The sequence below is a fragment of the Fomitopsis serialis genome (genome assembly GCF_022376445.1).
Source record: "Fomitopsis serialis strain Sig1Antser10 chromosome Unknown B0H18scaffold_3, whole genome shotgun sequence".
In the NCBI taxonomy this organism is placed as follows: Eukaryota; Fungi; Basidiomycota; class Agaricomycetes; order Polyporales; family Fomitopsidaceae; genus Fomitopsis; species Fomitopsis serialis.
The window spans coordinates 1038504-1052053 of NW_025954963.1; the positions used below are offsets into that span (position 1 = coordinate 1038504).

At 56.1% G+C, this 13550-nt stretch overlaps 3 protein-coding genes across 3 annotated transcripts; 2 read left to right on the forward strand and 1 right to left on the reverse strand.

Annotated features, from left to right (window-relative positions):
* Positions 1-4788: 4788 nt before the first annotated feature.
* B0H18DRAFT_1113852 (uncharacterized protein) lies at positions 4789-8723 on the forward strand (the record flags this gene model as incomplete). Its single annotated transcript, XM_048033034.1, has 10 exons — positions 4789-4899; positions 4950-5008; positions 5073-5128; positions 5185-5406; positions 5460-5608; positions 5674-6615; positions 7771-7790; positions 7838-8104; positions 8220-8451; positions 8502-8723. 10 exons carry the CDS (start codon positions 4789-4791, stop codon positions 8721-8723), a joined length of 2280 nt encoding a protein of 759 aa, XP_047899832.1.
* A 47-nt stretch (positions 8724-8770) lies between these two features.
* On the reverse strand, positions 8771-10613 carry B0H18DRAFT_1164807 (uncharacterized protein; the record flags this gene model as incomplete). The annotated part of the gene is made up of 5 exons (XM_048035837.1): positions 8771-9132; positions 9275-9417; positions 9504-9545; positions 9583-10077; positions 10138-10613. The coding sequence occupies 5 exons, from the start codon at positions 10611-10613 to the stop codon at positions 8771-8773; spliced, it is 1518 nt and encodes a 505-aa protein (XP_047899833.1).
* A 1696-nt stretch (positions 10614-12309) lies between these two features.
* On the forward strand, positions 12310-13375 carry B0H18DRAFT_950740 (uncharacterized protein; the record flags this gene model as incomplete). The annotated part of the gene is made up of 6 exons (XM_048041975.1): positions 12310-12465; positions 12677-12758; positions 12822-12857; positions 12917-13218; positions 13246-13281; positions 13334-13375. The coding sequence occupies 6 exons, from the start codon at positions 12310-12312 to the stop codon at positions 13373-13375; spliced, it is 654 nt and encodes a 217-aa protein (XP_047899834.1).
* Between the last annotated feature and the right edge of the window lie 175 nt (positions 13376-13550).

Sequence of the window (13550 nt, forward strand, 5' to 3'; positions counted from 1 at the left end):
CTTCCGCCAAGCAATCGGCGAGGTAGAGCCTCAAACAGATAGCCATATCAAGAGGCGCCCCACAGCGATTGATGGGGCAGAAGGATGCTCCCAGCCCTTCGTGTAAAGTGACGGAGAGGCAAAAGCGGCAGTATACGTGGCCTTCAAGGTGTGAGTCTGTGAGCGACCAAGTACTATCTGTGGCGGCGTGACGCCGAACCTGACTGCGTACCACAGTGCTTTGACATGTATACCTGGGAGAATCTAGTGCTGTCCTGCAGCAAGCGGCTGTGACAGATTCCACATAGGGCATGCATGACGAGTGGTGCAGCTCTCACCGACTCAAGGCCTCACTTTGAGGGCGACCGGCGTTATGTAACTCGCAGGCATAGGGTGACATACTAAGTATTAGTAGGGCGAGGACGCAGCGGCGTGACTTTAACCGTACAATGCGCGCCCACGCTGGCGCCGGCAAGCTGCTATTGTTCTTTTGTTCAGAAGTATCACAAAAGGGTCAGAGCCTTGCATTCGGACGAACGCAGCATTGTTCTCAATCTGGATTGGCACAGTCCGGGCTTGGTACTGGCTTGGTAACTCGCGTATAAAGCCGCGCATAGTAGCAACCACCACTTCAGCGCATTCCTCTTCATCGCTCCGGCTCTGGCTAGCCGCTCTTAGACTCTCGTTCCTTCATCTCATTTCCTCAGGCAGATGTTGCCGCTATCGCTATCCCGTAAGAAGCCCAATCGTGCTTCGCACGCCAGCCCGTCACAGCCTTTTAGTGGAGCCAACCTGTCGACAGCTGTCGTGCCGAAGGCAAAATCTGCACTTTTGAACCCCCACAGACTAAACCGCCCACCAGTAGACCCTTTCATAGTTCTACCCATGGAACTTCGTCTTGAGGTCGGTACCCTCCACTCTTCACAGGCAACGCTGACTTGCAATATCACCAGACATGTTCATATCTTTCACCGCTCGATCTCCTCCAGTTGGGCCGCACCTGCCGATCGATCAAAGCTCACCTGAGGAGTGCACTGTTTCAAAGCGTATGGGGGAGGCGTCTACGTGGATCTACCCGCCCCTTCCGCCCCGCCCACCGTTCCTTACCCCACAACAATATGCCAGCTTGGTTCTCGAGTCACACTGCATGTCGTGCTTCGCAGAGGATATAGGCTACAAGCACGTGGTTTGGGAGTTCAGGGCTCGCTACTGCGATGCTTGTCTCGCACAGCGGTATGTATACGGAATGCATGAATTGACCTGTCTCATCGGTTCTCGCAGATCTACCTGTATAATGGGTATCGTTGAATACACACCTACAGGGCGGTGACGCCTGAATGGATCCCCTCAGCTGGTTTCCTCCCTGGGATAGCGAGTAGGTCGTAGTATACTTTTGCGTTGAGACGGCGCTAAAAAGCCAACTTTACAGACGGAGGCCGGGTCGCCAACGGGGATCTCGTTCATCTCACATCAGCTCTCTCTGCATCAGGTTGCACAGCAGCCGTTGTGAGTCAGTTTTCACGGCTTGTACAGGAGGTGACGCGAGTGAGCGATCAACTTGACATCACATGCAACACTCTTCAGCTGATGCCCACCTATTACTGTCACAGTCAAAGCCCGGGTGGTCCGCTTGGGTGGTCCACAAGGACCATTGTATTCAAGATATGAAGCGCAGCCGAGCGCGCGAGTGAGCATTCGTCGCCCTCATTGGAATGGGGATCAGTATTCAAGCGTTCTCAACAGCATCGCGCGGCGCCTATCCCAGCTTGGCTACGATAATGAGGTGTTGTTCCTCGGAATCGGCTACCAAAAGTTACTCGAAGATCCTATGGCCGATATCCCGGAAGAGATGACGGATGTCTGTTCGTGTTCTCAACATTATCGCATCGCTTTGCACGCGAACTGATACTGTACTTCAGGCTGGTCCAAGCTAAGAATGTGTTTCTGCAAGCTCATGGAAAAAAGAAGAGCCCTCCGCTTGCATTATCTGAACCGAGAGGGATGTCTTCGGCGCCTCAGAGCTTTGGACGATGCACTGGTACGCGTTCGTCCTCATATATCAGCAGACATCACCATTCCTCAAGCCGTCGATCTTGCGGCCATGCCTGAGATCAGATCGCTGGTGGACCTCTGCTATGGCGATCGTGTCTCGGCCGGGTCATTCGCGAAGCGTCTTCCCGGTCTCTTGTCAACCTGGGCCTCTGGTCCTCGCGGTGAGCTGGAACAACTCATGGACGCAGACAGGACACCTCCCCCACGCCCCTCTTCGCGCCGTTCCAAACGCCTTCAATCACCCAGCGGACTTGTTCTGGCCCTATCCATATTTGAGTGCCAGACCTGCCGCGCCATCTTGCATGGAGATGCAGCCCTGTCTCACCCTTGTCAATATTACGAGCAGCCGGAATGGCGGCGAGCAGCCGGCGCCAGGCCCATCATAGACGGGGACTTTCCCCTTACTCTTGACGAGGATGCTTGTGATAACGCTGTCCTCGTGCATTATCGCGGCCGTCGTTCGTGGTCGATCTCTGGCCTTCGTTTCCAAGGAGCGAAGGCGAGAAGAGTGGTGGAGGCATGCGGTGTTGATCCGCTGACAACGTCTCGTGCAGCCCTCGACCGCTTAGACGTGCGAATTGCCTGTGCCGCGTGTAGTGTGCCTGGCAGAAGGCTGTTGGTCATGAACTGGAGTGCAGCGGTGCGTCGTGTTTTACATTCCGCAGCTAGTGCTGGCTTTTTAACACTTACGCAGGTTGCGCATTCACTCTCCGAACATAGACAAAACTGTTTGTCCACGGACGCCCCGGATTGGATCCTCGTTCGTGGAGACCTCGTCACAAGGGTGAAGTCGCTAGAGTTCTCACGTAGACGAGAGTCGCGTCGATCACACGAACTCACGAACTGTTACTGGGAATGCGCTTACTGCTTGGAGGGCCGCCTCACAGACGAGAAGTATCATGACCTGCGAGAACATGTTCGGAACGAGTAAGTCGTCTATTTTATAATTACACACGGCCGCTGGAGTTTGATCAAATTCCTAGACATGGACATCCACACGCGAGAAAGCATGACGACATGTACCTTAGACTAGATTCGGGCCCCTTTTTCCCCAGCCCGGTCCTTGTGCTGTCGGCACACTTACAGAGAGCGCGTTCACCGAGGCTTGATGCTTGGGAAATTGCGTGGATTCGCAAGAATCCCCTCGACTATAGTTACATCCCTGTAGTTCAAGCCAGCACTGGCATCGAGGGCGCTCGGCGCGTTTAGGCGCAGCAACATCCCGCAGGCGACCCCAGACTCTTGCGTAGTAGTAGGTCCTAGGTAGATTTAGTTCTGTTACATACGCTGATGGTCTGTCATCGACTGATCGCTCATTATACGGTGCGCCGCTCAACGCAACCGATCAGAATTTTCGGTATACTTGCTGAACATTACTGGAGTTAATGCAATGACGATTTCAGTGGACTTGAAAGCAGGACGAAATTACCGCCCTCGCATGGAATCCCCGCGTCCAGTATGCTCTCGCGGCAGTAGCACCGATTACGCCGTCGTCTGGGACCTTTCAGGCAAGCGAGAAGTTGCAGCCTCATGTGCGGCGGCGGCGGAGGGAGGTGGTGTGCAAGAATTTGGCGGCGGGATGGCCATGGGCAGTAGGCGTGGTACGAGTGACGTCGCATGGCATCCAGACAATGTATTTTATCCTGCACCTGCTGACAGTATTGCAGGCTACACGTCTCATTGCAGCGGCTGAAGATGACAGGTCACCCGTTATTATGGTTTGGGACCTGCACGACGCTCGTGCCCCCGAAGAGTCAACTATCAAACAAGCAGTTCGGCGGACACGAGCGGACGGACAGGTGTACGAGCGAGAACTAGTGACTTCGGTGGTGTGCGTGCAAACGGAAGTATGTGTAAACGGGTGGTAAATGGATGTATGGGTAGGTGAGCAAGAGGATGGACAGCGAGCGGGCGTGCGGGGGCTCTGAATTGATGGGCGGCAGGCAGGCGGGAGGGAGGATGCGCAGATAGTGAGTTGCACGGACCGGCGAGCGAGGACGCGGATCAGGGAGTCGGCGAGAGTGGGTGAGAGAATCGCCGGGGAAGTAGGCGGGTAAGTTACATGTGAGCATATAGGATGGTACGACGTACAACGTTTTCCGTGTGCTGTATGGGCCTACTACAGAAACACTGGAACATCCACTGATGCCCACTCACAGGACGGGACGGAGCATTCGCTGTCGAAATTCAAAGGACCTTTCGCTCAAAAAAGACGGCCTCACTGAACACACCTGAACATCGCTGATGTTGTACCGCGGGTAGCAGGCGAGTATGGTTTACTTCGGTCTCTTGAGATCCCAGATGCATACTATCAGACGATACTGTACAGTCATGCGGCTGCGTAACATATGCGGGTGTGGAGATCTGTCAGGCCTCCAGGGTATAAGGTGTCGTTTGAATTGAAGAGGCTAAGATGCAGGGATGAACAATGCACACGCGACGCGCCCGTTCGCGCTGTATGCGTCTCGCGCGTCGCGCGACGCGCGACGCATTTCCTCATGTGATCGAGTGAGAGTTAACCACAAGCCGGGCCGTTACGCGCTCCGCTGACTCAGCGTTGCCCGTTGTGATCGTTGTCGCCGAAACCTGGTCTGCAGCTAATGTACGTCGTTGACTTTCAAAGCTCGACGCTCAAGCGCTCAACCCTGCATCCCATCGTATCACAACAGTGACTGTGGTAGCTTAGGCCTGTGCTACTCATCTGGGCTCGGGTTGTGGTCGTTGAATCGCTCTGTCTGTCGTCTCAAGTCCTAAAATATGCCCTCAGAGCTCCATCGAACTGGTACATGGCACATACTACCGTCATCGTCCTCTGACATCTCAGCCCTGTTGGAGAACACGAGCGCAGGCGAAGGAAGGCAGTGGGAGGTAAGAACATGAGCCGTTCAGTGATCATCTTCTAACTTGCCCGCTGTCAGGTCATCACTTCCAGCGGCTTTCTGTCTCGAGCAGCGAGCGATCGTGGCAGTCCGCGCAGGTGAGCATCGCCGTTAATGGTGCTCTCTTGGTAGTAGTGCGCTGACGTGGGGCTTGCCATCCAGCGAAACATCTGAGGACGTTTACGAAGGGCCTATGGTTGTGGAGAAAGAGGCTTTGGGTAAGCCCACATGAAGCACGCATACTCCGCATATCTTACGTTGCACGCTCGTGCAGAGGTCGTGCCGAGCAGATGTGCTGTGGATTCGGCTCCAACGTCAGCACCTCCAGTACTACGAACACCGCTCTCTCAATTGCTGCGTAATGAAGCGCACGTTTCACAGCACGCACCTGCCGGTCGCACCTTCATGACAGGGCCCAGGTTTGCAGACGAACGTCCTGGGCGCGCGACCACGATACCCACTACCCGCCATAGATTTCCCTTACTCCGCCCTGTCGGTACGTAGACGAATGCCTGATCGAGGGCCGCTGTCCTCACGTATTCGCCACAGCAGATGGGGCCGGCTTTCACGTTCAAGGTGAAGGATGCGACGATGACACCGACTCTAGTCTTTGCGCCGATGATGATTGCCTCAGCGCGTCGTCCATTTCCACGGACCTCGTGCCCGTATCATCTTTTCTCGCCGAGTCGCACGCAAATGTAAGCAGGTCTAGCATTGCTGTTCGGGTGCTCGTCGTGCTTTTCTCATGTCCATCGATGCTTAGGAAGTGCAACTTGAAGTCGACCAGCCTCACTTGCCCTATTCTTACAGTCAATTGGGAGCCGCTTGTCCAGAGACGTCGCTTTCGACACAAAGGGTTGCAACTTCTCCTCGTGGGCTTTCCCCGGCGGTCCCACTACCTCCTACTATTACCAGAACCTTCCCCTCACCGGTTGTCGCTGCACCCGATGTCTCTGTTGACGACACTTCTTCCGGGCAAAGCCAAGTGTCGGTGCCGAATAGTCTTCAGGCAGCAGATAGGGGTAACCTTCCCATGCGACGAGAGCGCAACCCTGACGCAGAAGGTCGACATAATATGCCTGCAAGCGGTGCTCGGGGCCTTACCATGCGAGCATACCCTACCGAACTGATCTCTCTTGCACGCGCACGACCCTCGTCGGCCCCGCCCGTCGGGTTGACCGTCGCGCGGCTATGCACTCCCACCCTCGGTTCGTCGAGGCCAGTCTCGGCGTTAGAACCGCCTGACGCAACGACGTTGGCCGCTCGGAACAAGGGAAACGGGAGACATGCCTCGCGCGGTGCCAATGGTCAGCCTCCCGCCGAGGCCCGTCTTGCTGCCATCAGAGACTGGGAGCTTTACCGGAACTGCTCAAATTTCCGCAAAGGCCGCGAAGAGGGCCAGACGATCTGGTACAAAGTGGACTTGCCTTTCGCCGTCGATCAGCCACCGGCGTCTCTCGAAGCATCCCAAGGAGACCTTTTCATCCACGTTGACACACGCACGAAGAAGTCGCGCATGTGGCTATGTGGCACGCAGGGACAGTGGGAAGCAGCGCAGGTAGGAGTACCACATCCTCGGTACAGAAATCGGCGCCTCCACGTCAAGGCGGATGGCGAACCCAGCTGGGTCACTCGAGAGACCTTCATTGTGTATGGCAGCAAGAGAAAGAAAGAGCGGCAACATGACGCCGAGGCAGAGCTACTAGTGAGTTTATGTCGTCATAACAGTACAGGGTGCTCATACAGGGCCTTATCAGGGCCTCATGGCTTGATTCTTCCGCCTGCTCATCATTCTGCGCATCGTGGCCGAGGTGAGGGGCCCTCGCCGTGCGTCGGAGCAATTACTTGCTTATGTGCACGGTCTAGATGTCCGATACATTACTGTGTAACAATGACTAGCGGAAACCCCTGCTCCGCTATGGGCTAGAGGCTATCATGCAATCAATGAATGCTTGCCAATAGTGCTGTGTACGAAGACGCACTGCAAAGGCCACTTAGTCGCCTCCTCTTTTCTAAGTACAGATAGCATAGCATGCATGTTGTACTTACGTGGAAGACCGCAACTGCCACCGGAGCCCGTCGCAAACACCCTTGAGACATCTGTCTCGCAGCCAGCTCCGAATGCTCTGCCGACATTGCGTCCACACTTACCAACACCTCTGCACAACTCTCATTTCTCTGGAGCTGAAGTGTTTCTCCCGCTTGGCTCTTAAGTATTACGCGGATGAGTAACTACAAATAAGCCTTCAAAATGATAGTATCATTCGGTTTCGGATGTCTCCTCCGTGGCTCGCTCGCACTCGCGTCGCGTCACCGTTCACAAAAAGCGACAGCACGAATGTGCTTACAGTGTCTTGCATAAGTAGTGGTTGTCACACGCGCGCGACGCAAACTTGTTTGGTCCCCTTTGACCAGCCCCAAGGCGCCACCGGGATTGATCAGTCCCGTTAGCTGCGTAGTGTGTAGGCCATCCCAATGCTTTATTTCTACTCATTCAAGACCTCGTATTCAGGACACTCCGTCTGCTCTCACAGCACGAAGTATGGAGATGAACCGGCTCAATATGCAGGATACCGAGCATGTCGGACAAGCTGAGTACTAGTGTAGTCTTGCCGGTGTCGGCCGCGGGGTGTGTGGCGCGGGGAGCCAGGGAGACGCCCGGGCGCGTCGCGCGCGGAAGTGACAACCACTATGCAAAGCACTGTAATATTCTTCTCGACTTAAGTACTGAGTGTACAGTAGTCAAAGCGTGATATTAAATAGAGTTAAAAAAGAGTAAAAAGCATATTAGACATAACATACTCTACTCTTTTCGTGTCTCGTCTGGCCCGTGGTCGCTGAGCATCGCCGTTCCCCGAAGCGTCGAGCAGGTATAAGAGGGTACGTTAAGGTCGCCCAACGAGGAACTGTGGCTCATATGTTGGTAGGATTTCGTGGGCAGCCGAGGACATCGAGGCCGCCTTCGACGAGAACCCCCAGCGTGCGTGCACCCTCCGGGCGGGGCCCTGTGGCGGCGCCCACCTCGCTCGCGCGCCGCCGAAGCCACACGTTCTGCTGCCTCGTTCGACTTCTACTGCGCCGCTCGATTCTCCCGCACCCTCGCCTTTCCCCGCACCCTTGCTGCCTGCCCGCGCATCCTCACCTTGTCCTCGCACCCTCGCGAGGTCGCCCGCCGCGCGCAATGCTCGCGCGCAGTCAGCTGCGGCATCGAGCCTGCCTGCAGCGGTCTGGGGCATTGCTCTGCCCTCCCCGGGGCGAGTGACGACCCCGCACTGCAGCTGACCCTCGCCAATGCGTTGCGTGCACCAGCAACGCGGCTGCCAGAAGTCACACCCCCATCCCGGCGCTCCCAGAACGCGCCCGGCTGCCCTCGCAGTTCCTTCGCCCTCAGGTACTGCGCCCGCCTCCGAAGACGAGATTGTTTGGTGGACAGGGTACGAACGAGGTCTACTTCGACGAGCTGCAATCGCGTTACGACACGCACACGCCTTGGTCTCGCCTTTCCTCCTCGCTTCGGAGGTACTTCGCCCTCTCGTCCGCGGTCTCGCGTCTTCCACCTACTATAAGCATGGCCTGGGTGCCATCTCTTAGGTGGCTGGTGCTGCGCTGCGCCCCCCTATTGCGCACCTCGTGTCCGCCCCCGCATCACTACCCCCCATCGGGCTCGCGCAGCTCACCCAATACCTGATCACTCGCCGCGTCGCGCGTATCGACCCCGGCGAGATGCGCGAGAAGCTCCAAGATGCGACCGGTCACTCCCAAGGCGCCGTCTCTGCCGCTGCCGTCGCGGCCTCGAGAAGCCTCGAGTCGTAATGCTTCGAGAACAGCAAGGAGGGAATGGAGTGGCTCTTCTACTGCGGCTACCGCGGCCAGCAGGCATTCCTCGCGCTCGCGCTTGAGCCGAGCATCGTAGAAGGCGCAATAGAGGGCGAGGGCGCGCCGAGCCCCATGTGCGGCCGGAACGTGTCTTGGCGGCGCAGCACCATTTTCCCGACAAGCTGCACGATGGAGCGCATCGCACCCTGGCCGGGGGCAACGCCGCGCTCCATCTTCAGGACTAGTAGTGCGCCGACCTCCTTGCTCCCCTGCTTCTCGCGCTTGCGCGCCCGCCGCGCATGTCCGCGCATGTCCATCGCGGCGTGCAAGCCGTGCTTGCGCATGCGCCTCGTGTCGTCGTCGAAGGCTTCGTCTGAGGTGTCCATATCCGCATCGATATCAAGGGCTACAAGTCGCAATCATAATATCCGGCGACGCCCGAAGGGCGTCGGAATTGTTGCTATCCGAGTCGCCCATTTGCTCAAACCGACACCCTTGACGTATATTCATCAAAAGCTTTCCTACAGGCCAACGCGACCTAAGCCCACCGGGGTCCGTGACGAGACAATTGAGTACTATGACTTGCGAGGCGACAAGCTTTGTACCCGCGGACACCGGCCCCGCATGGAGAACATCGTCCGTCTCCGAGTCGGAAGCCAGCAGGATTAAGCTCAAGCGCAGAGTCGACAATCTGAATATCAACCAACGCAAAATGCGGCCCTAGGTACGCACGGTCGCGTCAGCGCGTGCATATGGACTCAGTGCTATCCAACATACCTTGACAATTCAAACCACAACTCCCTCAGGCCAAGCTTCGCCCTTCAATCTGCCATAGCCTTTGGCAATGATAATCAACGCAGATTGCGGCGTCGGTTGCTCTATGAGCAGCGCTCCCGACGCAATGCGGCGTGTCTCATCTAAACCAGCTTGCATCGCCTCTAGCGCGCGAGAAACGGATTGGATGTAGGTGAGGGACAGCTTCTTGTAGTCGCTGACACTATTCAGGACCACTGCGTCGCGGTCAAAGTGGTTGAGCTGTTCCCGGTTGCCTCCAAGGTAGGTCCATAAACTGTACAGTACGTCCTCTCTCGCATGACGGATGGCTAAACCTTCCAGGGCACTTGCTTCACCAATCGCCAGCAGACGGGCATCCAGCGCCTCTAGGCTCGCGAAGGCGGTTTCTGCAGATAGAACCAACGAACGCAGGACCCCTTCTATCGTGGTCAGGGCATATTCGTACGCGCGCGTCGTCCTGTCGTCATTTGTCGGCGACTGATGGTACGTAGCTGAGTTGGAGTCGTGGAGGGACGGGGACAGTAGCCGCCGCGCGGAGTCAAGCGTTACCGCAACACTGGCGCCAGCCTATGGGTTAGAACTGAATGGGATTTCTAGGCAAAATCGAACCACTCACCGATCGCCGCCGCTTTGCAGTCGAGCAGACAACTGTTGAAGGGCGCGAATCGTGTCCCTCGCGTCGTCGGCAAACTTCAGTAGCAGAAATTGCATTTCTTCACGATGTTCGAGCGAGCTGCTCTCGATTAGCGAGATCAAGTCTTCAGCAGCGATGCGAGCCTCAGCCAACTTGAGCACCAACGAGGACGTTGTACCGACATCCCCGAGGGTGTCGCCCATGCCCGACCTCTGCGAGTCGAGAAGGAAGGTCAACGCAGCCCGGAGATCTGGCGCGTGTTGGCTGAAGATGGGTACGAGGGCGGCTTGGACACGAGTCGACACCTCGCGGATGTATTCCGACGGCATCTTCATCGTGTGTTTGGTGAGCTTCCCGAGGTCCGGGCTGGCCCGGGTCCAGGTCGACGTGAAGGCTACGGCAGCGACAAGAACCAACAGTCCCTCTAACAACGTATGGACAGTGCGGATGAGGCGCATGTTGACGGACTCGGATGTCGATGAGGGGCGGATGACAATATTGCCCAAAGACCTCAGGGTTGAAACTCTGAAATACGGGACCGAACAATGGCACGTCGGCCGTGTACATGTAACAGAGCTCCCAACGTTCGAACAATGCATGAGATTCGCGCAGTAACTGATCATCCGATGAACGATCGGATGATCGCAGGATGCATAGCTGCGTCGATTGCGCTGCTTGTAGCCGCGCGGGGCAATCCTTAGTACCTCTGTCACGCGTGGCGAGCCTCATGGCGCGCAAACGTGAGGACTATATGGAATCCCCTCCTCCTCCTCCTCCTCTGCAACGTCTCCTCCTGGATCCAGAGAGCCACTGACAGAAGGCTACCCATGCCGACGTACAAGGCGGTGCAAGGGTTGTTCCTGAAGCCCTAAGAAACGGTTATTAGAGCACTTGCCTCAAAAGATAAGTCAACATGTCCGGAATGAGAAATTATACCATCGAAGATCGGGAAACGTCCGACGGGCCCTGTATCTTTTCACGAGTGAGTCGGAATGGGCTGTATTATTGTCCCAGCATTGTCTCCGACGCGGTCTCTTATTATTGTCCCAGCATTGTCTCCGACGCGGTCTCTTATTATTGTCCCAGCATTGTCTCCGACGCGGTCTCTTCGTTCTGCATCTGCATGCGGCCATCAATAGAGATGGCTTCGCTTTTGTGTTCACAAACAATGCAAGCGGACGTTCGCTTTAAGCGCCCCAACGCCGCAGGATGGGTCTGTTCAGCTTCTTTGCCCGTCCGCACCTGCGCGGAATGTCGTATTCACCTGTGTTCAGCTTCACTGGCCACTCCTCTTCCATCAATGTTCTGTCCTTTTCGCCAAGGGGCGATTATCTGGCCAGCGGCGGAGACGACCATATCCTCTTCGTCGTAAGCTGTCACTCCGGGACAGAAGTACGAAAGCTGGTCGGCACCTCCCCTATAACTTCAATCTGCTGGCACCCCAAACACACGGCCAAGTTATTCGTGGGGTACGCGGAGGGAAAACTCGTAGTATTGGACGTTTCTGCGGTGCGTCTTTTGCGTCTAAAAGCAGCCCTAAATCATGCTGAGCTGATGGCTCGAGGGCAGGAGATTCCTCAAGGCGCAGCGATTCCTCTGCAATCCCAGGCTGCGGTGAGGGACATAACGTTCGATGTGCACCACGACTACTTGGCAGCATGTGCGGGACACCAAATCATAATCTGGAACGAGTTGACCCCGCGTACGCCGCCCCGGCTGTTCCGCGACCATGCGATCTAACAAACACAACTTGAAGGCCGCTGGCGATTTCTGTGCCGCATACCATCGCCAAATCAAGTTGAAGTCGACCTTCAGAGGCAGGGCGACATCATCGCCGGCGGCGGCGCTGGGTTGGAATCGATACCGCAGGATCCTGTGAACCCTTACTCTGTCCATTTCAGCGGGCAGGAGGGCTCTTTGATAGTGGCCTATGCGGAGTATGGCATAATGTGCGTAAGCATGATCGCTTGTGAAATCAATGCGCTGAATTTCGCCCACCGCCCAGCTGTTGGGATGTCAAGTCCACGTCCATTATGTGGAGGATGAAATTACGTCGAGGTTGCGCGTAAGTACAACACCGTATAAGACTGCTTTGGCTGGAATCATAACCGGCCAAGCAGTGGTCGAGCTTCCCTGTCTCAGGACGGTCGACACATGGCCGTTTGCAATGCATATGGTGGATTTGAATTGTACGACATCCGCGCACGCCGGCTTCTGCGTAATTTCAAGGCTAGCGATGCACCGCCCGCGCTCCCTGCGATTTTCGTGCACGATGATCTGGGTCTTCTCACCGGCGGCCTAAATGGTCGGGTGAGTATTTTCGACGCCGGCACAACCCTGGAAATGCAGAGGGTGCTGCACGGTGCGCCATTCTCACTCCCTTTATCGTTGTGGAGCGCTCGAGCATAACTTATCCCTCATGTGCCACAGGGGATGATGGAGTGCTTGCATTGGTAGGCTTCACAGATTGACAGGATATACGACGCAGCTTACCCTTACCAACCACCAACTGCTTTCATAGGCATATTACAGCGGCTCGCACAGGTTGATAGCGACTGGCTCTGTGTCCAAAGTCATCAAATTCTGGCAGGCTCCACTGCCTGGTGCGTGATGCCTTCTTTTGGTGGCAACGATCTCGGTTCGGCCCAATTGACCGCAGTGCTTAGTGCGCAACACATATGCCGTTGAGCAGCCTGTCGAACGTGCGTCGCCTTGTATTTGTTTACCTCTCATCGTCTCACGCCGATTGCCTGAGCATCAGCCCAATCTGACTCCGCCACCACTTCCGCCAAAACCGTGGCGCCGAATCGATATAAGTCGCGCGGAACGAATACGGGGCCCTCCTCCACCGTGGCTAGAGCGGGTACCCGCCGGGCTGACCAGCCGAGCAATCAAGGCGCTCAAAAACAGGCGGAGCAAAGACGAGCAGGTGTCCATCGAGCGACCGCAGCTGCGGCCCCCGAGTTGCGTTGTAACCCAACGTTAACCATGTGTCTCCTCATCTTTGCATCCATGTGGCTCTTCTTCACCGCAGGCCTAACAGTATATTACCAGCACGACATAGTGAGTGACCTGCGCTGATCATCACAGGTACATCTCAGGGCTGAAGTGTTGGCCAAAGAAGGAGTACGTATTAAGCGCGCTCGATCGATGGCTCAGCGTCGTGCATGACCTGCAGGAATTACGATCGTATGTCATCTCTATGTCTGCCACAAATTAGAAGCTCACATGGCATTCAACACAATACAGAATGTCGGAACGATGTACGAGCCTAGTCTCCACCTCGCAGTGCGCCAACGTCGGTGTCCTGTAGCTGAGTGGCAATGCATGTATCCGTGCTGTATATACTTGAAACGGCGCTCAGAGGGACAATCACTGCGAGATTCCCTCAAGAC